General features: G+C 53.0%; 8 protein-coding genes across 8 annotated transcripts in view; 2 read left to right on the top strand and 6 right to left on the bottom strand.

Moving 5' to 3' along the window:
* The window catches only part of Z520_05601 (uncharacterized protein), a gene marked incomplete at both ends in the record, with an annotated part of 4657 nt that extends 1623 nt beyond the window's left edge, over positions 1–3034 (bottom strand). Inside the window, 6 exons of the mRNA XM_016776104.1 lie at positions 11–1428; positions 1517–2086; positions 2154–2178; positions 2231–2401; positions 2467–2555; positions 2610–3034. Of these exons, the coding sequence (XP_016632423.1) occupies positions 11–1428; positions 1517–2086; positions 2154–2178; positions 2231–2401; positions 2467–2555; positions 2610–3034 (2698 nt within the window). The remainder of the gene's footprint in view (positions 1–10; positions 1429–1516; positions 2087–2153; positions 2179–2230; positions 2402–2466; positions 2556–2609) is intronic.
* A 1270-nt stretch (positions 3035–4304) lies between these two features.
* On the bottom strand, positions 4305–6809 carry Z520_05600 (uncharacterized protein; the record flags this gene model as incomplete). Its single annotated transcript, XM_016776103.1, has 1 exon — positions 4305–6809. The coding sequence occupies one exon, from the start codon at positions 6807–6809 to the stop codon at positions 4305–4307; it is 2505 nt and encodes an 834-aa protein (XP_016632422.1).
* Positions 6810–8944: 2135 nt separating this feature from the next.
* Z520_05599 (uncharacterized protein) lies at positions 8945–13140 on the bottom strand (the record flags this gene model as incomplete). The annotated part of the gene is made up of 6 exons (XM_016776102.1): positions 8945–9484; positions 9530–10443; positions 10478–10938; positions 10993–11048; positions 11891–12266; positions 12317–13140. 6 exons carry the CDS (start codon positions 13138–13140, stop codon positions 8945–8947), a joined length of 3171 nt encoding a protein of 1056 aa, XP_016632421.1.
* Positions 13141–14803: 1663 nt separating this feature from the next.
* On the bottom strand, positions 14804–16274 carry Z520_05598 (uncharacterized protein; the record flags this gene model as incomplete). Its single annotated transcript, XM_016776101.1, has 3 exons — positions 14804–15074; positions 15169–15409; positions 15467–16274. The coding sequence occupies 3 exons, from the start codon at positions 16272–16274 to the stop codon at positions 14804–14806; spliced, it is 1320 nt and encodes a 439-aa protein (XP_016632420.1).
* A 1110-nt stretch (positions 16275–17384) lies between these two features.
* Z520_05597 (uncharacterized protein) lies at positions 17385–20837 on the bottom strand (the record flags this gene model as incomplete). Its single annotated transcript, XM_016776100.1, has 3 exons — positions 17385–17691; positions 17753–17809; positions 17863–20837. The coding sequence occupies 3 exons, from the start codon at positions 20835–20837 to the stop codon at positions 17385–17387; spliced, it is 3339 nt and encodes a 1112-aa protein (XP_016632419.1).
* A 504-nt stretch (positions 20838–21341) lies between these two features.
* Positions 21342–22322, bottom strand: Z520_05596 (uncharacterized protein; the record flags this gene model as incomplete). The annotated part of the gene is made up of 4 exons (XM_016776099.1): positions 21342–21592; positions 21643–21968; positions 22021–22119; positions 22183–22322. The coding sequence occupies 4 exons, from the start codon at positions 22320–22322 to the stop codon at positions 21342–21344; spliced, it is 816 nt and encodes a 271-aa protein (XP_016632418.1).
* Positions 22323–22536: 214 nt separating this feature from the next.
* On the top strand, positions 22537–24075 carry Z520_05595 (uncharacterized protein; the record flags this gene model as incomplete). The annotated part of the gene is made up of 1 exon (XM_016776098.1): positions 22537–24075. One exon carries the CDS (start codon positions 22537–22539, stop codon positions 24073–24075), a length of 1539 nt encoding a protein of 512 aa, XP_016632417.1.
* Positions 24076–25822: 1747 nt separating this feature from the next.
* Positions 25823–27577, top strand: Z520_05594 (uncharacterized protein; the record flags this gene model as incomplete). Its single annotated transcript, XM_016776097.1, has 1 exon — positions 25823–27577. One exon carries the CDS (start codon positions 25823–25825, stop codon positions 27575–27577), a length of 1755 nt encoding a protein of 584 aa, XP_016632416.1.
* Positions 27578–27963: the final 386 nt, after the last annotated feature.

The following is a 27963-nucleotide window of genomic DNA, read 5'->3' as shown; positions in this document are numbered from 1 at the left end:
CTATCATCACCATTCTCTGCTGCGTGGTGTAACGCTGTTTTCCCTTCTTTGTCCTGGATGGAGATATCAATGCCTCTCAAGATCAACATCTCCACAAGCCTATCATAACCAAACCTTGCTGCGTAGTGCAACGCTGTTTCTCCTCCTTCGCCCTGGATGGAGACATCACTGCCTCTTGAGATCAACATCTCCACAAGCCTATCTTGACCAGATCGAGCTGCCGCATGGAGCGCTGTCAGGCCACCTTTCTGAGCTGCAGATATATCGGCCCCATTATTGAGGAGCAAGAGAACCAGAGCCTCGTGACCATGCTCCACGGCTTGGATCAATGGGGTCCTCTCAGTGTAAACATGCTTCTGGCTGACATCTGCCCCATTCTCAATCAGAACTCGCGCGACATCGATATGGCCATACTCTAGTGCAACATGGAGCGGCGACAGTCTGCCGGAGGGCATACAGTCATTACAGTCTGCCCCCGCATCGATGAGAACTTGCACCACGGAATGGTGTCCCGCTCCAGCGGCTATATGCAATGGCGTCTCTTCTTCGAACGTTCTGGGTGAGACCTCGGCTCCCGCCTGTAACAGCAAGCTAACCATTTGAGTGTGGCCTCGCTCTGCCGCCATGTGAAGGGGTGTAAAATTCTCATACGCTCGTGCATTCAGGTTGACGCTGCCCACCAGCAAATCTCGTGCAATCTCGACAAGACCGAACCAAGCGACGGTGTGAAGTCGAGTGAAATTTGTGCCGACGTACCACTTCAAACGAAACCGGGACTCCACGCGCTCGCTTGCCTGGATAGTATTTAAGATGCTGATGTTGTTGCTTAAATATCTTAAGGCGAGCTGATGGATATCTTCGTCCATTCCGTCGCGGACGTGATGTTCCCAGTAGCTGGCTGCATACCTCAAGAAGGGATAGTGGCTAAGGCGGGTTTCAACTTCGCTTGTTTCTGAGCAGTATTTCTCAGCAAACAGGCGGAAGGACAAATATGTCAAGCATGCCTTGGCCATTGTTGAAAGAGCTTCGGGGAACCGGGTTATACGGGTGCGCTCAAAGTAACTTTGAGTTGTGTAGTGCACTAGGCGAATTTGATGACTTTCCTCGTCCACAGTTACAAGACCGGCACATACTGAGACCATGAGTTCAGGCTCATAAAGACCATCTTCGTCGAGATCGTCATCACCTGGCTCGACCGCCAGGGCGTGCTGCAGTTCCATGACGGTGAGTGGCCGGAGCGAATAGGAAATCCAATACAGCACTTTGTAAGCTAGGGCAGCCCGGCGTTCGTCTTGGTTCTTGATCCGCAGCATGGCCTGTTCATAGATCTCGTCCAGTTCTTCTGGTAGACTGTCTAATGCCTGGCGGAGTTCGCGGCGATTGAGGCTTTTGGCCAGATTATCCATATGGAACTGAGCAAGCAGAAACCTTTACCCAAGGGCGAAAGTTTAGTATGAGCCAACATATAAGAACATAGGGCAACTGGGAGAAAACGAGACAAGAAGCTAAAACGTACATTCCTCGGCTTCTCTCAACGACGGTCTCAATAACTTCCTCCGTTAGGGGCCTGTCTCTAAGGACATGCGCTGCCAGCGACCTCTCTTTTTCGATGCGGCCTTTGACATACAGCTCGACGTCTTGATTCGTTGCGCGGATCTCAATGTGTGGGACGTTCTCGAATCCCTCATCGATCTTTGGAGAATATCTCGAGGTAATAAGGATTCGTGCATTCGAGGGCAGCTTTTGAATCTCTGTGAGCAGTTCACCTCTTGTGTTGTTGCCCTCGGGACATTCATCGAGAGCATCTATTACCACGAATACCTGTGAGTAAGTGTTGACTTCTTGTGCAAGCAGCCTGGAGAGCTCATCTAGCCTGGGGCCAGTCTTTTTCTCGAGGAATTTGTTGTAGAGACTCAGCACATCGGCGGGAAGAGCACTGGGCCTGTGTTGGACAGCCTGCTTCAACAAGCTCCCTATCAAGTTCTGTGCTGTTTGAATTTCCTCTTCTTTGTAGTTGCAGTAAAGGTAGATCACAGCAGTATCCGTGCCTTGATGCTGACTCTCGAGCCAATCAACGACCATTGACCTGCAGGACTGTGGATTAGCAACCGCTCTGGACTTCCGAAGATTCCTGTATCGGAACGGGTCCATACGAGAGTATTGTCTTGCCAGCGCCCGCTACGTCTCGTGAGCGACATGAGATGAATGATAGGGGTATAGTCAACCTTACGTAGCCCTGGGCACCATAGGGTTCTCTCCTCCCCAGTGAGCCATTGCTGGAATCTAGGGTCAGAGAGGAACCATTCTCCGGTTCCAACTTGTCGGCGATTAACAAAGTCAACCTGTTTGACTGCAAAGTCGAGGCTGGAGAGCCAGGCAGTAACCTTCTGAAATTCTTCAACTGTGGAATCTCTGTGTGTTAAATTTGCCTGTTGATTTTCAGTGCACAGTCCCGTGAATCCTCACCTTGTCGTGCCGCAGTAGCTCCATCAATGGCCCCCCGTAAGTCCCCTTTCACGTCGATTAGGTCTTGTTTCATTTCCAGAGAAAGCTTGCTAAAGGACGTATCAACAAATTGTGGAATGCATATCCGAATTAGAGGACCTTACAAGTGATCATTCTGCAAGGCAAGCATAACGAGCATCTCGACATGTTCAATTTGCTCAAGGATCTTTTCGATCTCTTTCTTGTCGAGCGTCCAGGTTAAGGCCCTTCCTACCCTTTGTAGCCGTCCTCTCGGTGGATCAAGCTTCGTCGCCAAAAGTTCCAGTTGGTCCCGTAACTGATCGAGGGGTCCTCCTGATACCCCCAGGCCGCGAAGAGCCGTGAACCATGCATCCGAGGTGGATTTGGCTTCTTCCACCCGATATCTCAGATCAGTCAACATTGCTAGAAGGCTCGAAGCGTGCCGGGCAAGCTGTGCCCGTTCAGTTGGGGCATTCTGGACGTCGTTCACATAGCTAATGATTTTCACTGTTGTCTCGATTAGCCCAGCGATGGACGAGACAAGGCCCAACACCGAAGCGGGATCCATTGCTGAGAGTTGTGCCTGTGAAGTGTGAGGAGCAAGGCAGAACTGATGCAAATGAACACCACGGCCGAAAATGCTCAAGTTCCTGCAATGATCTCGTTTCTCATCTCCTTGCAGTTGGCTGTTGGTTCACAGCTTATTTACCCGGTAATGGCAGGCTCTTGCGGGAGATTTTGGGGACCACTCTCAGATTTTGCTGGCACTGCGGAGCTCCAACGTGTTCAGTGATATGGGAACGAGGTACTGAAGTCGTATCAAGGATCAGGAACTAGGATCTCTCCTATTCTTCGACTTTTTCCGACCGATGCTCAGTTGTCATTTTCGTCCTCTGTTTCTTCTTCTTCGTTTTAGAGCCTGGGCAGAACGCTGCCCGTTTTCCCATAGTATTTCAGTCAGAATCTGGGTCCGATTTCATGAAACAGTGTTGTCCTACGGCTTGAACTCGATCAGGCTGAATCTACCGCCTGGACCGGGTTTATCGAGTCCCCGTTTCGCAGTCCGACCTGTGCTTCGCTCCACAACGCTGGGCTGTCCTAATCAACTTGCAAGTAAACAGTATGGAGGAACGGGGTTACCACCTCGAGCGCAGGCAGCAAAATGGAACTGCGAGACACAAAATCACGGAAGGAGGCTGGATCATTTTCAAGTGGGAAGTTGCGGGGGAAACCAAAGCGATCTGCTTTCAGCCCTCAGCCGCAATTGGACCAACTACCACCTACCACGTGTTACCGGGCAGCAGGCGGCAATTGCACGCCCGATGGCTATTGGGCGCGCGTCCTTGATTCCTCTTGCAGCGACAAGTAGTGCAATGAGCCTTGCGAGGAATCTCCATGCCCGCATCGTGTCTGGCGCAAAGAATCTGGGGGAGATTCTTTAAAGCGTAGGATATTGAAAGGGTCCAAGAGAAAAAAGCGTTTAGAGCTTAATTTTATGTCAAAAATAAAATGCTTAGCGGCCCACATGTACATAAATCCATTCTTCGCAAAGCTAAATGGCTTCGGTCCAGGCCGAGATCTTCTCTCCCCTTCTCACGGAAAAGATCCCGAAAAGAATAACTCCGTATGTGAAAATATATATATATATAATCATGAAATCGTGTCCCTTGCCCTGACCAGGGAGAAAAGCGGACGGGGGATAAAGAGGAGGAGGAGGAGGAGGAGGAGGAGGAGGAGGAGGAGGAGGACATGCAATCAATCTGTTTCCTTCCCCGGCGCTCTTTTTGGTTGAGATGCAAAAACACATTTATTCATTTTGAAAATCCGCACCTTCATTTTCAACCACGCAGTCGGCTCATCGACGGATCATACAGCGGCTCCGGGGTGACGGTGGCGCGGATGCGGGTGCCAAAGTACTCGATATCGACGGAGTTGCCCTCGGCGACGGTGCTGGGCAGCCAGGCATAGGCGATGGGCTTGCCAAGGGTGTATGCGAAGGCGGCGCTGGTGACGTAGCCGACGGGCTGGCCGTCGTGGTAGACGGGCTCCTTGCCCAGGACGACAGAGCGGCCGTCGTCGACGGTAAGGCAGCGCAGGAGGCGGCGTGCTGTTTGCTTGGACCGGCCCTCGAGCGCGGCCTGGCCCACGAACCCTCCTGGCTTACCGATCTTGACGGCGAAATCGACGCCGGCTTCGTACGGGTCGTGCTCGGTGGTCATGTCGGTGCCCCATGACCGGTAGCCCTTCTCGAGCCGCAGCGCGTTGAAGGCTGTGCGGCCCGCGGCCACTACCCCATGAGCCTGCCCAGCCTGCCACAGGGCGTCCCAGAGCCGCTGGCCGTTGTCGGCGCTGGCGTAGATCTCCCAGCCCAGCTCGCCGACGTACGACAGCCGCATCGCAACCACGGGGATGCCCGCGACGCTGGCCCGCTTGACGCGGAAGTACCGCAGGCCCTTATTGCTGAAATCGTCGCTGCTGACCGTGCTGATCACGTCCCGCGCCCTCGGGCCCCAGAGCCCTACGCAGCATGTGCCGCCGGTGATTTCGCGCACGTGCGCCCATCTGCTCGGGTCGTGCTGCGACTGCCGCCGCGCCTCACGCGAGAAATAGATCAGGTCCACCCGCCCATTGACGCCCACCTGGAAGAGGTCGTCCGCAAGACGGGCCACGGTGATGTCGCTTCGGATGCCGCCGGAGCTGTCGAGAAGGAGCGTGTACGTGACAGCGCCCGGTTTCTTCGACACATCTCCCGTGGTGAGTCGCTGGAGGAGGTCAACCGCCCCAGGTCCCACGACCTCCAGCCGACGCAGCGGCGTCATGTCGTACATAGCCACCGCGGTTCGTGTCTTCCAGGCCTCTACAGCAGCGATGGGCGAGTAGTAACGGGCGGACCAGGGATCGCGCTCGACAGGCTTCCACTCCGGCGGCAGCTGGTCGAGCAGCTTAGCATTCGACTCATACCAGAAAGGGCGCTCCCACGCTCCGGCCTCGAGGAAAAATGCGCCCAGCTCCCGCTGCCGAGCGTAAAACGGACTGACTCGCAGATTGCGGGGAGATTCGCGCGGCTGCAAGGGGTGAATGATGTCGTAGACCTCCACAAAATTCTGCTGTGACGTCTCCTTGACATAGGCTGGGGTGAGTTGGACCTCTTCGAAGCGGCCCAGGTCGCACTCTGCCAGGTCAACCTCAGATCGCCCCGTCGTTAGGATTTCAGCCACCGCGCGCGCCACTCCAGCAGAGTGTGTTACCCACACTGCCTCTGCCACATAGAAGCCGTCCAGAGTAGGCGACTGTCCGACGAGAGGGCCCCCGTCAGGGGTGAAGGAGAAGATGCCGTTGAAACCATCTGCAATCTCGCTTTCCTTCAACGCAGGTAAGAGCTCTCTGGATAAATCCCACACTTGTTTGAAGTCTTCCGGCGTAAATTCCAGGCGGGAGGGCATGTTCTTCTCATCGACATTCTTCGAGGCTATCGGCAATGTCGAGGCCACGACAGGGATCGGGCGGTGCGCATACGAGCCAATGCCATACTGTTCGCCATGTTCTCGGTAATAGAGGTCCTGGTCCTGGTAACGCAAGATGGGGAGATTCGCTCCATTAGGCTGAGGATTGCGACCTGCTTGTGCCGGCACGGGCGTGGTCTTTGCGTACTGGTGCGCCAGCGGCAGCAAGGGGATCGAGAGGCCGACCATGGCTCCGACCTCGACGCCCCAAAAACCCGCGCAAGAGACGACAATGTCCGCAGGGATCACTCCCTCTGAAGTCACCACGCCGGTGACGCGGTCATTTGCCTGCTCGATGCCAGTGACTTGAGTGGAGCCCAGATAACGAACGCCAGCCTTGCGGGTGCGCGCGATAAGCAGCTGGACGGCGCGGGCGGCCAGCGCCAGCCCGTCAGTCGGGATGAACAGGCCACCAAGCACGAGATCCTTGTTCAACAGAGGGTAGCGTTCGAGACACTCGTCGGCATTGAGGAGGCGGGTTTCAACACCCCAAGACTCGGCCCAGCCGTGCTTGCGCTTGAGCTCCTCGATTCGCGCCGGCGTCGTCGCGATCTCCAAGCCGCCCACCTGGTTGAAGCAGCTCTGGCCGTCCTCCTGCAGCGACAGCAGTTTGTCCACCGTATACCGGGCGAATTGAGTCATTGTCTTGGAGGGGTTAGTCTGGAACACCAGGCCTGGGGCATGGGATGTCGACCCGCCAGGCATGTCCAGTGGTCCCTGCTCGATGACGGTGATGTCGGTCCAACCACGCGAGACAAGCTCGTCGGCGAGATTTGTGCCGACGATACCAGCGCCGATGATGGCAACGCGTGGCACGGGCGTCATGCTGATAGACCCCATTGCGAGGGAGATATTTGTTGAGGAGAGGATCAATGAACGTGTGATCCTGGCTGTTGTCTTTTGGTGATCTTGAGTCTACCTACCTCTCAAGCCTCTCGAAAGAACATCAGCACTGCCAGTCCCTCCCAGGCCCTTATTAGAGTAAAGGAGCCCTTGCAGCCCGCGCAGCCGTTGTATCGAGAGAGGTTTCCTATTCGGGGAAATCGTACCACCCCGGCCACTATCACGATCACCTGATCGGCCTCGGAATCTCTACTCCGGGCGTTGGCTCTGTAAAGGGGCACTAGTAGTTGACACGTACCTAGCCTTATCAGTGGCATCTTACGTGTTGTTCGCCTCCATGGAAGCGCTATCAGGGCTAGACCCGTTGACTGTTATCTCCTTGGGACCGCGGGTACTATTCTCGTACTCAACTGGCGCATCATCCGAGCAGCACAGCTCAAGATATACTCCGGGCGTGGCCAGCCTTGGCGATGCAGCCCGAGTACTATGGCCGCGGAGCTCTTTACAGGTCCGAGCGACGAGAGAGTGTGATTGTGTATCTTCAAGCCATGATAGATCTCGAGTCCCGGGACAAGGTCACTATATAATGGTCTGGCTGGCCGTTCCTAGACTTCCTAGCAGAGACTATCTCAGACTCGACCCTGTCCTCTTTGTCAAGGACATTCCAAAGTTCCGAAAAGTCCAATGTTGTAGGCAGGTGTCTGCCCTCCAGCGCTTCTGGGATATTGTACCGCTCATGGTGGAAACCATCAGACGCCATGCCCTTGTTCGTGACCCATTTCACCATCAACATCGATATGAACTTTCAGCGGCAATGTTTCGCACTGTCGTCCTTCTTCTCACTTCCAAATACACTGTGGGACTAGTTGTCTCACTTCCCTCGAGAACTCGACAAGAGGGAAATACACCCCCCGCCAGCCTCCTATGCATTGACGCATGTGTTGCTCCCAGATAGCGGGGATGTTAGATTGTACAGAGGAGGTGGGCATTGACACGCCTTGAGGATTGGCGTGTGAAATGTTAATGCTAATGTATAGTAGATGAGCACCTCAGTAACGCCCTGTTCGCAGATGAAGACGATGAGACCTCTCGTGCTAGGAGGCCATCAAATGAGCCCCATCGAAATAGAAACTCCCTCTAACCGCGTCCCCAGACTTCACACCTCTGTACGCTTGATAATACCAGTTTCCACTTATAGATGGCGTGTGTTCCAGCATCGGTTATAGTTGTGTTGGAAGTCAGCCAATAATAGGAAAGAGGTATGATACACTCGCAATTTCACTCGAAATACGCCAAAATATCTGTCTGACGGATGCCCAAAAGAATCGACTGATATCGCACACCCGGTCGCTTGGGTAGCTAGACGCAGCAAGATAAGATAAAATCCCCAATTGGGAACGACCCGTCCAGTGGCAGTCTTCTGACAGGGAACTCGAATAGTTCTGTTCGGCATACGGAGCCGACGAGCCGCTTCTAGACCAACTTCGGTCTTCTTATCCGTTCGCTAGGTCGTCGAAAGGGTGTCCTCCACATACCCCGGGGCGGCAACGCCGGCTGAGACAACGCCAGATACGGCCCGAGTCCTGGATTGAGAGAGTGTACAAATGTCTGCTGATCGCTTGCATTCCTCTGACAATGTCTTTGCTCCGCACCACTCACTCGTCGGCCACAGTCCCTGGAGAAGAGGTACACGTGTTTCATGCGCTATGTCGACGGATGTCGTCCGTTCAGCGTCATGCGCTCCTCTGCCCCGGCAGTTGGTTCACGTTGAGATTGCCAACTCAGACGTGGTGCCGCAAGGAATGTTTTCCCGTCTATTTCGATTGATAATATATTGATCGAACTAGTCTTCGGACAGATTGAAAGAGTCTATCGAATCCAGACTGTCGAATGAAGGATATTTGAATTTGTAACAGCACTCAGTCACCGTCTAACTCCCAGGTCATTTGCGCCGTCAAACTCCTAGCTAGCAACGTACATGTCGCAAAGTCAACATCGAAACCGCGAAAGCAATGTAGTTGTGTCACACTCGCTGCCACGCTGGGTATTAGCTCCGGGAAATCACACAGACGGATCCCAATAACGTACCTTTATGCTCAAAATCAGTCGTGGAAAAAGCGTGAGACGCAGCGCTAAAAGTGATTAAACATGACGTTACCAATGTTTTCGACCTCCCACCATGCCGCAACTCTAGCATCGCCCATGGTGGATTGCGAGTCGTGATACCCCATATCTCCCATGCCGACGAACTGTGAAGGATCCGCCCACAGCCAGGGAGTGGTGTTCAGCGTAAGGCTGTCTGCTTGCTCGACAGACATTTCATTGGAGACATTCTTCTGTGCAGACTCTTGTGCTGAAGAGACAGGAGCCCTGTAGGACAATATCGGGGCGTCTTGCCCTCCATCGGCAGTGTTGATGCTGATTTCAGGCGAGGTGGCGACAATGATCTCCAGGGTTGAGCTCTCCTCTGCGTATTTCTGGGGCACCGCCGGGGAGAGCGAAGCATCCAGCAAGCCGGTTGTCGGTGGTTCTCGGGAGTCTGCCATACAATTGAACTGGAGGATATCCCACATCAAGGGCACACTCAGATAGATTTTGGATGGCATCCAGTCTTCAACATCCATGCTCTCCGAACCGGCAGCAATTCGTGTCATCTTGTCTAGATTAGAGTCCTAGAAACTGTCAGCTCGGTCCTGTGTCGTCCAAGAAGAACATACCAAAGCTTTACAGGCCGGTGAAAAGGGTACAAAGCTTTTCAGAAACCTCCTGCATTTTGCAAAGTCCGTGTTTGATTTATGTTTCAGCCTGGAATCGGCCGCACAACAATAATAGAGATGCACTGTAGCTGCAATCGCCGCCACATGTCCGAAAAATGGATCGACAAGTGGCATTTGCTTGTCCAAGACCATGTCAATCATGCGAACAAGCCAGGTCGAGTGTAACAGCGCGAGCTCGGAAGATCTCCTCCAGAACGTATTTGGAATTGCCAAGTTCGGATTGTGTTGTGCGCCGATAATGTAGAGGAATGGGTGGTTCAAGACTGTAGGGATTACATGGTATGTGAACTGCTCCCTCAGCCACGGCGCCCAATAGTCCCGGTTGACCTTCAGCTCTTCCACTTTACGCTCGTAGAACTTGACCGAGTCGTATCGGTGGCAGATGGGTATCCTGTTCTCGGTCTCCATGAAGTCAGAGGTTACCATGGCATACATCGAGTCATGCCGCCAGGGTTCCTTCCAGATATTGTGAGCACAGTTAGACACGTATTTTCTTACCCGGCTCCACACCCAGCCCAGCTGGACGCTTGTGTTCCAGATCCCCGGCTCAGTGGGCGTTGAACATCCCAAGTCATCCCTGGGTAGAGGCGGGGCCTTTTGGTCGACCTCCCTGTTAGATCCCTGACTTCTACCACTTGAAGAATAGGATGGTCGCCACGTCTCTGTTGGGACACTCAAAAGCCCATGTTGTCGGCCGAAAGACTGCTCAAGTAATTGAAGACTCCAAAAGAGCCTTTTCTTGCGCTCCGTGGTCGCGTCATCGACGGTGTAGATGGATTCGAGGTCCAGCGTGGCGGATCGACAAAGTTGGAAAGCAAGACCGACGTGGAATTGGCCGAGTGACATATTTCCGTCTATGAGAATGTCAGCAAGAGGTAGCTCCGTGACCTAGCCAGAGATCCTTGCCTAGGAAGAAAGAGAACGAAAGCAGACACAAGCTCTCGATGGTCGCAAGGTCCACGGTACCGTTGGCGATGCGAAGCATGATCAAACTCCGTGCGTTCTTGCCATAGCGCTGCATCTGATCACATTTTGGAGGAAAGCGGGAAGTCAGCGCGAGGATACTGCAAGCAAGTTCTTCGGGTAGAGAGCCATGATCGCCGACTTCGTCACGCCCGAAGCACCAGATCGGTTGCCTGTGGCAATACTTGAAGTACAGGTCGAGCCCAACGGCAATGTCGGATGGGCGCGGGCGTAAATTCGCATTTTCGGTGTCGAATTCGAGGGTCGAAGAAGGATGGCTAGTAGAATAGCTGGGTTCGCGTGCTGGAGGAGTTACTGAGTACGACTTCTCTGAGTAATCGGCAGTTTCTTCGAGTGCCTGCTCTTGACGCGTGGCATGAGTCGGCCTGCATCATCTGGTCAGAAAAGCGGAGGGGAGGACGAGTGCGGGCTGTTCGTACAGGCCACCACTTAATAAGAGATCTAATTTCTCTTCCAGGTGTGCCAGCCTCTCCTCCTATAGACGTGTTAATTCCTGTGGGCCATTGGAAAGAAAGTTAAAGAAATATACCGATCGGCCGTTTCGTGTGGATCTGACCACAGGGGCATAAGAGCATGGCTGCTTCAGGCGGACGCAGCTGGAGCAGGCAGGCTTCTCTCCCGGACAGCGAGTCTTCTTCCTCCTATAATGTCATTGGCACACTGGACATCAAACAACAACACGGCGCGAGTGACAGACCTGCAAGTGAGGCAAGCGTGATGTGACCGTCTTCTGGCATCAAACTTGGCGCTCTCGTCCATCGGGCTCATGGTGGATCTCGACTAGAGGACCCTCACTGACCCTAAAGGTCTGGGGGACTGGAAACCGAGGATGAATGCATGGATATGGGGGATGTTGCCATTTGGACAGTGAGACAGAAGGGACAACAAGCCTTATCTGGGGGGATTTGTTGACGTAGCGGATATGTACGTTAAGGACTTAAAGTTACGAGCAGAGGCACCAAAGGGGGATTTCGCTCCGCTAATAAATACTTCGCCACCTCGCCACAAGCCCCGCGGGAATCATCAACTAAATGCTTTAAACGATTGGCCGGGAATGCAGCCTCGAGCAGGACATGTACGGAGATGATTCAGGGATCATACCCGACCAATCATTAAGTGCTCGTGAAAGCACCAGCGGACGTCGGATGAACATGGATTGATTAAGGGACATTGTAGACCACGACATTTCCAACACCAGAGATGGTCAAGTCTATCACAGAAACGACGCTACACCAAAAAATGCTATCAAACTGGGAACATCGCCTAGGATAATCGCTACACAGCAATGGGCTCCTTATTGATCCTGCAACAATCCACCGCAGAGCAGAAAGCCACGTCCTTCTGGCTGTTCAAGTCGGCTTTCGGCAGAGTCTGTCGAGCCGGCCAGATCTCCTCGTGTGCATCCGTCTCTCGCTTGTGGTGGGCTTGCACCAGGTCGCGTACTGTTTTCTGGAAGAAAAGAGGGCCCTTTTCCATCCGTGGGTGCAACTCGCCATTGACAAAGACCCCCGCGTTGAGGTTCTTCTGAGTGTTGACGCAGAGGTACTTGTCTTCGGACATGATCCTCTTGTAGATTTGGTTAATCAATTCAAAATCCTCATCACTAGCGTTCTTGTTTCTGTAGACCTCATATTTCATGGTTGACTTGACCGGACCACTGGGCACGAATCTCTGGATGAAGAAAAAGTGCGGCCTTGGAAAGAGTTAGCAATGTGGCAAGTGACTCGGCAACCAGTGACTCACGAAACGTTCAAGGATGCATTGGGGAAAAAGTAGGTGGCAGCCACCCTGAGACCACGAGCAATCTGTTCTGGCGTTGGGTTGCCGTAATGGATAATTTGGCCGCCCTTTGTCTCGACGCCGTAGGAGCTGAGATCCGCGATGGTGGGAATATCCGGATGCGTGGTCTTGCAGTGGTAGCACTCGTTGTAATTGTCGGCCAGGATTTTCCAGTTATAGTCACCCTCCATCTCCCAGCTGTGGTCAAATTGGTATTCATCAAAGTTATAGTGTTCGAACCTGGCTTGCTTGTCGACTCCTTCGAAATCATCGTTCCAGGCGATTTCGGGCTTCGCACCACCATCCAGGTTAACCCAAATAAATCCATTGTGGTCGATATGGATATGGATGGGCAGAAGACCGTTCTTTGACTTGTCGAACCCGGGTAGGTCTTGATAGTCTGGTGCTTTTGCGAGCTTGCCATTGAGGCCGTACGACCAGCCGTGGTATTTGCAAGCAAAGATGTTGTTGTGACCTTTCTCCTCGGTCACAATTGGGAAAGCACGGTGCCTGCAGACATTGTGGAAGCCATTGATGTTCCCGTCGCGATCTTGACACAGAATGAACTGGAAGCCAGCCACGTCATATCGTAGCCAGTCCCCTGGGTTGGCCAGTCTCAGTTTGTGGGTGATCAGGAGCCATTTTTTAGAGAAGATCGCTCGTCTTTCCAGCTCGTACATTTCCTGGGAGGTGTACCATGAGGCCGGCAATGCCCTGATAGGGACAGTGTCATCCGCTGGCGCCGACTTTCCAAAGCCCAAGTAGTTTTTCAAGAACGATTGCGCCATGGTGTTGTTTAAAGACAGTAAGATCAAAAAGATAGGTAACGGTGAGGATAGAGGACCAGATCCAACGATGATTATGTGGAAGCTTAAATCCAGATATCCCTCCCTCCTCAAGGCGCCTCCCTGATGTCCTTATCGGACACGGACGGTCGGTTTGTCTCGACCAGATCCGTTAGACTGCTCAGGATTTCGAAACCAAAAGGGGTCAAGGCTGTATTCCGGTCACATGATCGGAATTCGGGCCCGGCTGGGATATCAAACAGGAAGGGCAACCGCTGGCGGCAGCAGGGGAGAATCATTGGCAGATAAAGAAGCATGTGCTCACCGAAGGGCTAGATCCTCAGTCATTCAAGCCCCGTCCTTATCGATGCTCCTGACCACGCATGCCGAAAGTTGTCGAGGTTACAACATTGTGATCGGTCTCGGGCTGATGACCTCCATGACTTACCTTCGACTCATTGGCTTCGTCATAAAGCCGCTGATCTTCTAACCATGGTGGGTTTTCGAATCCAGACGTCCAAGGCGGCATTTCGTCTCTAGACCGTGGGCTGCAAGGGTCCACGATCTGGAGGAAATCATGATGACTGAGTTTCGGAGGTGCGGGAGTCGGGTACCAACACCTATTCCGCATTGTACAGTAAGCGTCACTCTCATGAGAAGGACCTCGCTGGATAAGCGCCATCTCTCGTTGAGAATAGTGGTGGTGGTGGTGGCGATGGTGGTGTTGGTAGTAAAATCAAACTACTTGGGTGCTGTACTCCGATTGGAAGCGGGACTCAATTGGGCGACATGAATAGAATTGAAGCGATTGTTGGGACGATGTCTGACTTTATAAAGCCAAGAAACCGCTCCGCGTCATTTCAAAGTCTTGGCGTCTTTGACCGTTCACGTGGTGTCATGTGATGCTTTCTATTAAACCCTGAGACCCCTGAAGTTTGAGGCTTGGATCCCTAACGAGTTAGAAGAGGGTTGCTTTACATCATGGATGTCTACAGCAGGGGTTGCGAGGCTGTGAAAAAGGGGACGTCCCCAGCGCTTGTTATTGTATGGACAACATTCATCTCACAATCCCAGACCAACCACTCCCTCACTATTCGATTCACAGCGACCCTCCGTGGCCCCGGCTTGCGCACTTTGTTGAATGACGGTAAGAGCTATCTGCTCGTAAACGTGGCTACGGGCTTGGACTGATGGCGAGCCCAACGCTATTGTGTAACGTCCACATGTCTGATAGAGAAGCCTTGCGCATATGGTACTCGTATAATCGTCATCAGCGAGACGTCAATGTCGAGTCCTGGATAGTTCATACAGTTCATTCGGCAGCTGCTGGAGAGACGGAGCAAACTGACTGGTTGCGCCAGGAACAAAGCTGCGGCTCCTCGTTCGGCGAAAAGCCAGATGGAGTCAAGGGCTGTCTGTGACCGATAATAAATACGCCAGATACTACACTGTGCACAAGCTACGTTGATGTTTCCAATGTATTTCGATGGCGTGAACGGCCAGGGAATGACGAAACGGAATAGGTACCAAGCTACCAGGCTCTTGCATGCATGCATAAATACGAGAATTCTTTTCTTTTCTTTTCTTTTCTTTACGTGGCATCCAAACCCATTCCTTTCTATTACAACCTTCAAGCACTCGTCGAGCGCCACATGATTTCCCAAAACTATAGCTTCGAAGTCCGGACCGCGTCCACGAAATCTCTCATCTCCCACCTCGGCCAGTCCGGGTTGAGTGACGGATCCGGCCGCTCACGGTCCCAGGCCCATTTCTCGACCAGTTTCGGCTCCAGCGAACCTTCGAGCATCTGCAGTACGTACTTGCCGAGCACGGGGAAGAACTTGTACCCGTGAAAGGAGCCGCACGTGGCGAGGTACAGGCCCTGGGCGGCCGGGTGTGGCGAGATGATGAAGTCGGAGCTTGTGGTGAAGGCATCCCTTTTTTCATTTCACGTGCAAAGGTTAGTTTTCACAATGTTCTTTTGTCTTCCAGAGAAAAAGAGGGAAAATTTGCAGAGATGGAACGTCATACCAGCAGATCCGATGCTTCTCCATCGTCCAGCTCGCGCCGTTCTTGCCGTAAAACACCTTGTTCGCATAGTCGATGTCCTCCTTGAGTTTTTTGGATACGTTCCATTGAGCGTAGTCTGGGGCTGCAGGTGGCGCTGAAAGATGGCGCCCGGGTAGCACTTCATGAGTGTTTTTGAATATCGTCTGTCCCCACCACTTGATTTCTCTGTCCTTGGTTGGGGGAAGGCTGCCAATAAACGGACCTGTCTCAATAAGTTAGTAAATCGCACAGAATGGGACTGGTCAGGCAGTCCTATTACCTATCTGTGCAGTGTACCCCTGGACACCCACAGGCATAGCAGCGAATCTTTTGTATGACTGGTCGTCGAGTTTCGTCATTCCCGTCGTGATGCCGCCCGCTACAATTCTGCCTTCGGTTCGAAGATCCTTCAGACCAGTGGTTGCAGCGCTGAGCTCCAGCAGTTTGGGGGTATATGCACCCGTGCAAAGGATAATATGCGAAGCCGTCAAAGATTCTCCTTTCTTTGTCTTGACTCCATAACACCTCCCGCGAGAGTCTAGTTGCAGTGTCGCCACTTCGGCCGTCACATACTTCACACCGAGTTCGATGGCTTTGCGGGTAACAGCCCGCAGCGCATCTCCCGCAGCAGCCCAGCCACTGGTTCTGTTGACCAGCACCTCCTGGACTCCATTGTAATCCGCGTCCTCGAACAGTCCGCCATACAGCTTGCGGGCCTCGTCGACGGACACCGCTCGAAGATCCGCCGTCCGGCCAAGTTTCTTGTAGTTGTCGATGACTTCCTGTGCGTAGTTGCTGCGACACGTCCAGAAGATACCGGTTTTGTGGAAGTACGGCTGCCACAGCGGATCCGTCTCGAAGATGTCTTGTGCCTCAAGAGCCAGTTGGCAGTAGACTATATCGTCGTAGTCGGCGCGCACCACCTTGTTCCAGTCCCACGAGGCAGCCACCCGACTCTCTGCGTCAAAGGCATCTCGGTCAACCAGAGTCACTGAGGCGTCGGGATACTTCTTGATTAGGTGATAGGCAGTGGATACCCCGAACACGCCGGCTCCGACGATGAGGTATGACTGTTTGCCAGAGGCCATCTTGACCGTGGGAATACTTCGTCTGGGCTCTTTCTCACTGCACCAAGGGCTGATCACATTGACGGAGCGGTCGAGTTTATGAAAAGATTTGTGGGACACCAAAGAGGCAAGTCGAAAGGTTATTATGCCCGTTTCGAGCAAAGCCTGTATTCACTGGCGGTCAGAAGGCACATTGATAGCATCAAAAAGCGTCCCGATAAAAGTCCGTCACGGGACCGGTTACTCATGCCGCAAGGCCGGCCACGTGATGAGGCGAAGTTCTCCGGATAATCAGGAGATATCAGTAGTACGAGGTGGGACGAGACAGAGGAAAGGGTATACCGCCGAGGTCTGTACCTAGTATCTTGATCAAGCTTCGAGACACTTTGTTTCATATTGGTACATGCAAGAGATTATCGAGCGAGGCGATGCTATTCACCATGTCCCATGCTTTTGTACACGACCACATCAGCCGATGTGTTGTATCCGACGCTATGCAATGAATGAAAGATTCTATATAGATGCAATGATGTCCCTTAACTCGCGCCTTGCACACCGCTGACCATCTCGCCAAGTAACATCATGGGCGAAAGCCACTCGGCCCACATGATGATGGTGGTATGCTGCAAGGGATAAGCCTCGCCCCGTTTCGAATATTCTGGGCTCAACTCTCCTGTCGACGGAGTAGCACGATCGGACCATTAGCGTGTGGATCGAGGGGCCGCTTAAGACATCGTAGGTGGCGCTCCCATGAAGGCAGCATTGTTGAAGCCGTCTTCCTGCTTGATGGTGCCGTTGAGCAGGGGACACAATCTTGACAGTGAAATAATGTCAGCAATGGAACAATGTCCGGGAGATGACAGAAGAAAGAAGGGTCGAGCACAGCACGGGGGAAGCTCCAGATCGCGTAGATAGATTTCGGTGGTGCTGGGATCGTGTACGACTTGCTTCCGCATAGCGAGGCATGGAGATTTCGGCCTCATATGCGAGAGCGTTGAGTCGCCGCGCAATGTCCTCGAGTCGGACGAATATGTAATGAGTTAAGTCGGGTCACCTTTTCAGATTGAAAGCTTTTCGAAGCCGCGATTCTCAAATCGATGAGAAAAGAGAAAGACGATCTTCTCAATGCATTCAACCCGAGAAGTTCGGTGCACTCATCCACAGCGAATCAACCTTGCGATCAATGGGGAGATTGCAATGTTTACACTTAGCGTTGGTGACTGACTTTTTGTTGGTCTTGATGTGGCCCACCTGGCCACAGTTTGCACACTTCCTCTGCGTGGGCTGCGCATTCCTGCTGCCGCCGCCAGCTCCCTCCCCGTCCGGAGACATGGCTGTACCGCCGGGAGAGGTAGCGGCTTGGAGGGCTTCTTTGTTCTTGTTGCGCTTCTGCCTGCGAGCCTTGTTCTTTTCGAGTTGCGCGAGAGCCTCTTCGAGTCTGTTCGGATTTGTTAGCAGTGCCGGACCTCTGACACGTTTGACAGGAGGGATTTGCTGACCGTTTCTTCCGCCGCGCATCCTGCTCTGGATCACCGGTGGGTTCGAGTTCACTGAGACTTTACGCTGGTAAGCAAGAGACAAGAAGACAAATGTGTGGCTGGCTACAAACCTTGTAGTCTGCATCTCTTCCGCTTCCTTGATCTTCATATATCGTTTGATCACCGCCGGGTCAGTTTCAATGTGCTCTTGCTCGATGATTTCACCGTCTTTGGTCTTGATTCGGCGCACGATCCGTAACGCTTTCTGAGTCTGACTGCCGACACTGCGTCTACTGAATGAGGTGGCCGTCTCGTCATCCCGACGCCTCGAAATCGAAGGTGTCTGTGTTCCAGACATTGGCGTTGCTCGAATGTTCGATCGACTGTCCGGGTATTTATCTTCTTGTGCGTCCACGTCCCCTTCCATGTCGAGATCCGAAGGTTCAATCTTCGACCCGAGACTAGCCTTCTGCTTGTCCCAGATACCACGAATGGATTCTTCGTAGGATTTTTGCTGTCGGGCGACATTGTAGCTGTGACCACCGAGTTCTTTTTTCAGAGCAATTGCATCCATGGCAGAACCACCAATCGGTCGAAATCCACCCTTCATACTTGTCTTGACGAACGAAAATGCCTCGCCGCGGCCTGATGGATCACCCTCACCGTACAACTTGAGCATAGCCTTGCCTTGGGCGGCCTGCAGGAAATTCTTGGTGGTTCTCCACGGCGCAAGTTGCTGTTCGATACTATCGGCCTCATTCTCTTTTGTGTCATCTTCCTCATCATTGTCCGCATACCCAGCGTCCTGAAGATACTGTGCACCGACTTGCATTGACTCCAATAAACAGATATCTTCCGGCCGAATCAACTTTTGGATTTGCTCTTCGCTGGGGACCATGTCACCCGGCCTCATTTCCCATTCCTTGTGTTCTTTGTTGAAAACCATGAACTCTTTCATCTTCTGTCGGTTCTGCATGTCCGTCGTACCAGGAAAATGCCTCGTAATATCTTCGACATGGATGCGGTTGGTTCTCTTTTTGCGAGCGATGCGATATGATATGGCTTTCAGACGGTTCTTGGACGCAGTTGTGACCATGCGTGAATGTGTTCCTGGGACGGTAACCGAAGGCAGTTCCTGTCCAACCACGAAGACGTTTTCGAGGTTCCTCAAGTAGTGACTTTGCCCGTGCACTCCCGTCGTCTCTCGGATGACCAAGAAATCGTGGGAATTGACATCTTGGGAGAAGATAGGAGCTCTGTACATAGAGTTGTAAAGGGCTGTCATAGTTTCGCCCGAATCGATTTGACCGAAGATATAGAAGGGAGATTTGTCCTCCGGCAGCAACAGCGAGGTCTCACCAATGTCATATTTGGGTCTAAAATTGTCCTCATTGCTTTTCTTGCGATAGTAGTTGATGATCTTGTTACCCATGCCTGTCTGGGAAAGCATCAGCGGATGTTCTTCGGAATATTCGAGGAGAAGTATCGAAGAATTATCGGCCATCGAAATTTCTTTCGTGGTGGGATACAGCTCCAACGCGGGTCGGTGCTTTTGATGCTTTCTCTTGACCTTTGCAGGTTGCCGAAACACGATAGGGTGTCTGAAGTGCATTCGCTTTCGGTGGAAGTTACGCAACTCCTGGAGGGACAACTGGACCTGATAGTATGGGTATTGCAAACGGATAGCAGGCAGTGAATGCTCGATGGTCAAATTGGTGAGTTGGCCTCGGACTTTGTGCCTGTGGTTCTGCTTAAGAAGGTCATATTCAGCATCATTCGAAGTTTTGAAGCGATGTTGGAGGCGTTCCTTGAGCGTCTTGACAGCAGATCGCTTCTCGCCAGGACGTATCTTTGCTCTGACAGCCTCTGGATCGACCTCTTCAACCAGTAGATCGGTGTCGTTCAAGTCCAGTACGACCTTGGTGGCAAGTCTTGCAGTCATCCTCTCGGGATCGTCCATGAAGGGTACGTCGAGCTCGCGGATTTTGACAATATCCTGAGGATCCAAACCAAGGCGGCGCTTCTTGCGGGGCTTCTCTACATCATGTAGCTCATCGAAACCGAACATCTCTTCGTCGCTGTCAACGATTCGGGGGTTGATCTCAACGAACTCCTCATCCGAAGGTGCCAGGTGCGACAATGTATCGAAGTCAGTGCACATGAATTCCAGGTCACGCATCGTGAGACCGCCAGGGAGAGGCTCCTCAGCATCGGATTCTTCTGAAGACTCTGCAACCTCTGCAAGTACTGCAGTTTCTCGAATCTTCACAAAATCAGCGCCAACCTCTTGCGTGTTGATCGGGACCACTGAATTGAATGCTACTCTTTGGTCTTGCTCGATTTCCAAGTTGACTTTGGTCGGGCGGACTTGCTTCGGAGGCTTCAACGGTGTTTTCCCCTGCCATTTGTGCGGTCGGGGAGGGAAGAGCTCATTGAAATATGGTGCCTCGTCACGCTTGAACTTCGGGAACTCGACCTTCAACCATTCTTCGATGTTCTCCTGCTCCGTTTTAGGAATGTAGCCTTTCCCAGATTGCGCGAAAAGTGCCAGCTGTATACGATACTCTGCATCTTCAACCTCATCCAGCTCGGCCTCGAGCATAGATAGGTCTTGCGTTGTTTCGTCGCCATGCTCGGAGGCAAGGTCAGACTCTTGATCGGCATCCTTCGCAGGTTTCTCGTCTGACTTCAAAGGAGTAGTGACCGGCGGCGGGGCATTGACTAGTATGGGACTGGAAGGGCCGAAGAGGTCGTCATCATCGAGGCCATCCAAAGCGTTTTCTTCGATCCCGGGTAGCATGTCCGTTGTTATCTCAAGTTGCATCGGCTCTTCCTCAGGTAACGAATCATCGTCGCCAATGTCTTCGTAATCAACCGCATCCTCTGCCTTCTCACCCTGCTCCAGTTCTCTTTCATTCAACTCATCCAAGTTGAAGCCCTCGCCACCGCCTTCATTCAACAGCGCACTGAGTTCATCATTTGTATCCCCTGGCACGTTGAAACTCTGGTCAAAGGGGGTATTGGCTGTTGAATCGGCCATCTCATCGTCGACATCGTCGAAGAGACCGTCGAGGTCATTAGCCTGCTGGTAGACGTCGGTCGCCATCGTGCCGGGTTGCAAGAGGGAGTGATGTTTGAATGAGACTGCGCCGACCCCGCAGCAGTGTTTCCTCTGCTACCAAAATCTCGCATCGCCTCATGTAACGATGATTGTCATTGCGACTCTTCAGGTATTGAGGTTTCGAGTCGATATGGATGCCAGAACCCTCCGTCGCGATGAGTAGAAGATCTTGTAAGGAAAATGGAGAGGCGCAAGGACACGACAAGTGGGAAGTTGGGGAAAGGCACCGAAAGGGAGCAGCAGGCGGATCGGCTGACTCGTGTTTAGCGTGACTTGGCGGCAGCCTGACACGCTGTTGTCAGCCTTGTGCAGCCTCGTGCAGCCGCCTACAGCCTTGCGAGAGGTCACGCAAGTCCTACTCCATCACCTGTCACACGAAGATCGCAGTCAGAGTAAAAGTTCGATTAGTTCGCTAATTCATGGTATCATAGCGTCAATACGCGCAAGGTGACATTATGCAACAGTCTGGGCCAACTCGAATCACAAGTCTCACAACTTCAGCGATGCCCAGTCTCCCAGGTATGCACACAAGGCCCGGCTGCTGCCTTTGGTGCAGTAATGCACAATTTGAGTCCTCTTGTCCTCCCCAACTACTTTAGCAATTTGCCGCAGGTCGCTAGTTCTCGGCAGGTACAGCACCACGTTAGGAGTCAGCTTCTTGAAGGATTCGTAGAGATGGCTGAAAGGGTACGGCTGCATTGCCTCGAGATCGAAGACTTCAGCTTCTCGGTATCCAGGTCCTGTGTCGAGTGTGAGAGTCAATTTGTTTGCCTGGTATTGCAATACGTACCTCCCCACGGGGGACTGGCGAAAATAACACCATAAGTGCTGGCAATCGTTTTAAGCGCCTCTACCGTATTTTCCTTCTTGGTCTCATCCAGGCCTAGAATCTCGAAGCAATCTCCCTGGAACCAGGTGATCCGATCAGCCACGCCGTAGATTTCGGCATTGTGTTTGGCACAGGCCAGAGTAGCGGCATCCTTCTCAATCGCATAGACCCGTTTCCATTTCCCGGAGAGCGCAAATGCGATAGTGTTTCCCCCAACGCCACACATGACATCGAAGATGATTGACTTGCCCTCTGGAACAGCTTCTGCCATGTGTTGTGCAATGGTACTAGTATGTGTCAGACAACGCTCGTACAGAGAAAGAGAGACGCAGGACTTACTTCGCGACCGACTCGTGGGTGACCTCATACCATGAACCATCAGTCATCCAGATACCGTCGTCATATTTCGAGAAGATTGAGTAGCCCTGATGCCAATACCTGCAGAGGCGAATCAGGTCAGTCTCGGTAGGAAAATGGAAAAATGATCTTAGGATTCATTACTTCTGGATGTCCCAGGGAACCTCCTCAATACTCTCGTAATGATGGACGCCTTCGGGCAAAGGTGTCGTCAAGGGCCGCTTCTTTGGGGGAGGTTCGTAGTCATGCTCAACAGGCACGGCATTCTTGCGTTTTTTCCCCATCCTAATCTTTAGATGTCTGCTTGGTACTTCAAAAGATGTTGGCGAGAAATGAATTGGTGGAGTGAATTTGGGGAACGAGCGGAGCCTTATGACAAAATCTCCGACACTGAATTATTCTAGACCCCAATTCTGCCCGCAACTTTCTTTAGCAGTCTTCTTTCCTTGCTATCGGATCGAGGAGTTTTCGAGGGCCTCTGCGCCATCGCAGCTTTCAATGGACAATTCTCAGTTTCGAAACTTGATTCAAACTAACCAAAATGCAAACTCGTCAAGCAGCGGGGCGTCCCCGCAAGCCTTCAAAAAGCCCGCACTTGGCTCCAGAACTCGCGCATCGATTCCCATGACGCCTCGCTCTGTAGCGGGATTTAACGCCGCTAAAGTATTCACGCAGCAAGTTGCAGAATACCGAAAAGAACACGATGGGCAACCTCCCCCGAAGAAATTCAAGTCAAGCGCCCCGAAAGGCAGCAAGCTCGCTTCTGGCTACCAGGACCGCACCCTGGCTCGGCAGGTAGACGAAGAGGGTTTTGCGGCGCCGGATGACAAGGAGAAACGAGTCAAAGCACTGGAAGAGATGTACAAACTACAACAGATTGATGAAGCTACCTTTGAAAAGCTGAAAACCGAGATTGGGATTGGTGGCGATCTTAGTAGTACACATCTAGTGAAAGGCTTGGACTGGAAACTGCTGGAGAGGGTGCGACGAGGTGAAGATGTCCAGAGCGCTCCGCAAGCGGAGAAGGGGGAGTCTGCTCAATTGGACGTCGATGACGAGCTGGAGGAAGCGCTCCAGAAGGAGGTGAAGGCAGAGAAGCAGGCCTCGAGGAAAGCACAAGATGAAAGTTCTGGGGATCTTCAAGAACCCATGACACGAGATGCGATCTTGCGGCGGTTAAAGGAGAGCCGAAGTGGAGTATCAGAACCATTGCATCCAGAGCCAACACTCGGAGCACGCTTCAAGAAGGTGACCTCGGAAAAGCCAAACAAGAAGAAATTCGTCGAGATCATCAACGGACGGCGCCGAGAGGTACTCCTCATCAGCAATAAGGATGGAACGACGAAGAGGAAGACTCGATGGCTCGACAAGGAAGAGGATGTCCCCAAAGGCGATCAAAACCAACCTCTTGGGATGGAAGTGCCAGCTGAACTTCGAGCGAAGCAACAAGCCCTTTTGGATCAGCAAGCGGCCGGGGAGGATGATGACGATATCTTCCAGGGAGTGGATGATTACAATCCGCTCGCCAATATCAACAGCGATTCGGAAGATGAAGCCGACGTGAAGGAGACAGCAGCAAGGGCGGACGCCACTCCGAAGACCGCTGCATCAACGGGCAACAAGCCACGAAATTACTTTGCGACAAACAATCAAGAAGAGGGAGCCAAGGATCGCACCAATCCGATTTTAAAAGATCCCACTCTCCTTTCCGCTCTTAAGCGGGCCGCGGGCTTACGAAGAAACGAAGAGACAGGTGGGGATCCAGCTGTGGAGTCAGATCCTGATCAAGCCGCAAGGCAGCAGCAGTTGCTGGCGCGTCTGAGAGAACGGGATCGGGCAGATGCGGCCGATTTGGATCTAGGATTTGGTGAAAGTCGAATTGCCGACGAGGATGATGAGGACGAAGCTGGGTGGGCCGAGGGTGAAGGCCCAGGGAAGAAAAGTGGACGGAAGCGTGGCCCGAAAAAACGCAAGGGCGATAAAGACAATGTGAGCGACGTGATGGCAGTGCTTCAAGGGCGTGAGAAGAAGCCTTGAAGTCGGAAGAATTTGGACGTGCTATCTCGTTACCGAATCCCATAAAGTTTCGCTTCTGCACGACATTTGAACGCGTGGTGCGTAGTCGAAACGAATTGGCAATCTCAATGCTGGAAAAGAATTAGGGTACATAGTACAACTCCTCCGTACGCACAACATGGACGATGTCTGAAGCAGTTGCCAGATTGCAGAGGCGAATTTGATTAGACAGGATCCGAGAGCGGGGACGGAGATGGTTTTTTCTTCTCTGATTCCCCATGTTGACACTGCGCGGACTTCCGGAGGGCACCCAGAGGGTAGATGGTGGCTGGAAGTGAATCGGTGGAAATGGCGAGGATGATGGAGTCTGGTCGTGGTCCCGTAGAGTCCTTCGACCCTAGTATATGGGAATGGATATTTGTAGGTACCTAGGTAGCACCTGTGCTACTGGGTACGAGGGCCTCGTAGCAAGGTCCCAGGCAGCTACGGACAGACTATTCCACGTAAGGACGTTCTCCGTACTAGGCACCGAGCACCTCCCCTTGGGTGTCCCCTGCTATCGATGGGCCAGATCACGAGTCGGTGCCAAGTCCACAACCCAAACAGTCTCTGTGCGCACACTCTCAGAACTCTGAAATTCCTCCTCTTCCTCAATTCCACTATCCAGTCCCATGTACTACAATGCAGTACTACTTCCCCTCTTCTCATCATTGTTGCACGGAAACTCATCAGCTGGCATCGATATTTGCCTTTGGTCCTCTCCCGCTCTCCGATCAGGATGTCGTTGAGGTCCGCCATCATGGGGGGTCAGGACTTTAGCGTCCGTTTCTGCAAGGCTCCAAGCAAGGATCGTTGCGTGGCTGGCCGCCGTGGCCGGTACCTGACAGCAAATAGCGTGGTTATGAGCCCGGCTAACGCTTATCGGGTTTCTCGATAGCCTAGCCGGCTGGCCCATTTTGCTGGGCCGCTCTTTTGTGGGTGTTCCCCTGCATTGCCGCCCCAATTGGCGGTTTCAGGCCAGATCTTTACCAATCTGGTCGCTGACTGGCTTCGGAACGACCAGGTCCTGCGACAGTAGCCTCGTCACCAACTGACCTCGCCCGTTCTGCAGCTTTCCCCTTTTCTTGGTCCCAGCCTCCCATCCTGGGGCTCCCATGCCAGCACCAAGGGCCGTTACGATGACCCGGCCCACGGTCACTGCTCTTCTGATACAGGTTATTTCTGCCCCTTCTTGTCCCCTTTCCCGGCAAAGAGATCTTGAAAAGACCTGTCTCTTACACGCAGCGGGGAAAATGCGGTCAACCGTCTACCAGGGTCACCGTCACACGAAAGACCACGATGAAACGTGCCAACCCATTTTGCTGTCCTGTTCACAATTGTCCCTCAACCCCCTCGCCATGTTCTCCATCCACCCCTCTGCTGGCAGAGGTATAACTCTGAGGTTCTTGTCGTTTCATTTGCATCTCCTTCCTTCTCTTCTCTCCCCAGCTATCTTCCCTCGTCTTTGCAGGCTCCTGACACGTTTTGTGCGACACACTGCACTTCGTCTTTCATTCAGCAAGGCTAGTCCTTCGTTCTATCATTCGCCAGCGGCAGAGCTACGCTCGTGGTCACTCTTTCTCCCAACCAGGTCCTTCATTGATTGAATCGGCTATTGAATTCCCCAGGCGGGTCGCGCAAACAATCCATATACTATACCTCCTGTCCCTTTTCCCAAGACTACCTAGCCAACGCTATCTCCGTCTCAAGCTTACTCATCTGATCCAATATGGTTGCCAAATTCTTGTCTGTGGCGTTGTTCGCCTCAGCTGTCTTGGCTCATCCTAAACGACACGAACGATTCCACTATGGTACTGGCAGTGGCACTGGGGGTGGCTGGGCTATGCCAACTGGTGGCGTATTTCCCATGAATGGCACGGCGCACACCAAGGGCTCAGACTCCGGTGCCTCGTCGTCGGTGGAGTCCTCTCCTGTCGTGGCTACAGCTGTCAAGACTGTCACCGTCCAGCCCATCCCGCTCGAGTCGTCTTCTCCCGATACAGCTACAGGTTTCTCGAGCGCACCTGAAGTTGCGGCAGTCGCATCTAACACTGCCTCTCCAGATACAGACGTCGCTCCAACCGATGCTGTCTTGTCATCGTGCTATGTCTTGACTTCCACCATCACCGCTACATCTGTTCAGTACGTCACGGTCACAGCAACTGCTGCCGTTGGGGGATCCGGAGAGTCGGGCCCGAACTTTGGAGGCCCTTCAGGATCTGCTCCCTCTGGGGCTGCAGGCCAATTTTTCGGAGCCTCATCAAGCTCTACAGCATTTGCCCCATCTGAAGGTCCTGGCGGTTTCTATGGCGGTTCCCCGAGCCCAAGCCCAAGCTCAAGCTCAAGTTCGACAACCACTACTAGTGGTGCCGGTGGCTTCCCCGTTGGTGCTGTCTCTTCGAGTTGGACAACGGCATCAGCCCCTGGTGGCGGTCCAGGAGAGTTTTTCCCTGGCTCCTCTAGCGCGACCCCCCTTTCATCTGCTACTTCCAGTGCAGTTGGTGGCCTGTCTCCCTCAAGCTCAATTAGCATTGCTGGTACTCCTACTGCCGGAGAGTTCTTCCCCGGTCCTGGAGAAAACACGGGTGTGCCATCCTTTGGTGGTAGCTCTTCCGTGTCTTTCCCATCTGTGGCATCTCAAGGCGTCCCCTCTTCGATTATCCCAACCACCTTTGCCACTGTGACTGGCGGGGCTCCTGCTTCCAGCCCCGCCGCCAGTGCCTCATCTGCGTCGTCGCCCGCCTCGAGCCCAAGCTCATCCCCTAGCACTGGATCCTCTGGCAAGAGGGGTCTCTCTTACAACGATGCCTCCTTGACGGACGCCTTCGCCGGCAAGGGCATGACCTGGGCGTACAACTGGGCAGCTTCACCCGGTGGCCAGGTTGTGTCTGGAGCCGAGTATGTCCCCTTACTCTGGGGCCAAGACTCCATCTCGGGTTGGTCCAGCGCCGTTCAGTCCGCGATTGCAAGCGGATCCAAGCATGCCTTGGGCTTCAACGAACCTGATCTTGACACCCAATCAAACATCGATCCCACGACGGCTGCACAACTGTACATCGCGAACATGAACCCGCTCTCCGGTCAAGTTCAGCTCGGCTCCCCAGCCATCACCAACGGAGCAGGGACCAGCCCGCTCATGGGTATCGACTGGCTCAACGCCTTCTTCGAGGCATGCAATGGCGAATGCAAGGTCGACTTTGTGGCGTTCCACTGGTACGACTCGGCCAGCAACATGGCTTATTTCCAGAGCCACGTCAACGACGTCATCGCGGCTGCCAAAGCCAACGGCGTCGGCAAGGTCTGGCTCACTGAGTTCGGCGCGAGTGGCGATGATAGTGATGTAGCGAACTTTTTGACCCAGGCCATGGCATTCCTCGACTCAACCGATGCTGTCGAGAGGTACGCGTACTTCATGTGCTCCGATGGCATCCTGGTCGATGGCACCTCGATCTCATCCCCTGTGGGCGCTGCCTACGCTGCTTAAAGGAGACACGGAGACCCGCTTATCCTTTCTGACAAACTCCAGCGTGTGTGTGGTTCCCCCTCCCAACGTGTTCAGACACATTTCACTCCCGCCCAAATGGCATTTATATTATACTTCTATGTACTATATTTTGGCAGCAAGACAAAGAACAGGTGTTTTCCCCCCCAACCTAAGCGAACGGAATCTACTAGCATTTCTCTTTTGGGGTTTGCAGGGTCTGGGTCTGGAAAGGGGGGGGAGGGATCAACAGAAACGGGAACATTTGACTAGGGTTCACACATCATCGTCACTATGAGGCTTATAGAGAGCACTTTGTCTGGAAAACAGGCCGAAGGAAAAGAGAAGCATTTGGATCTTGTTTTGCATAGAAGAAGAAAAATCGAACA

This window comes from Fonsecaea multimorphosa (assembly GCF_000836435.1).
Source record: "Fonsecaea multimorphosa CBS 102226 unplaced genomic scaffold supercont1.10, whole genome shotgun sequence".
NCBI lineage: Eukaryota > Fungi > Ascomycota > Eurotiomycetes > Chaetothyriales > Herpotrichiellaceae > Fonsecaea > Fonsecaea multimorphosa.
This window is presented reverse-complemented; position numbering and strand designations above follow the sequence as displayed.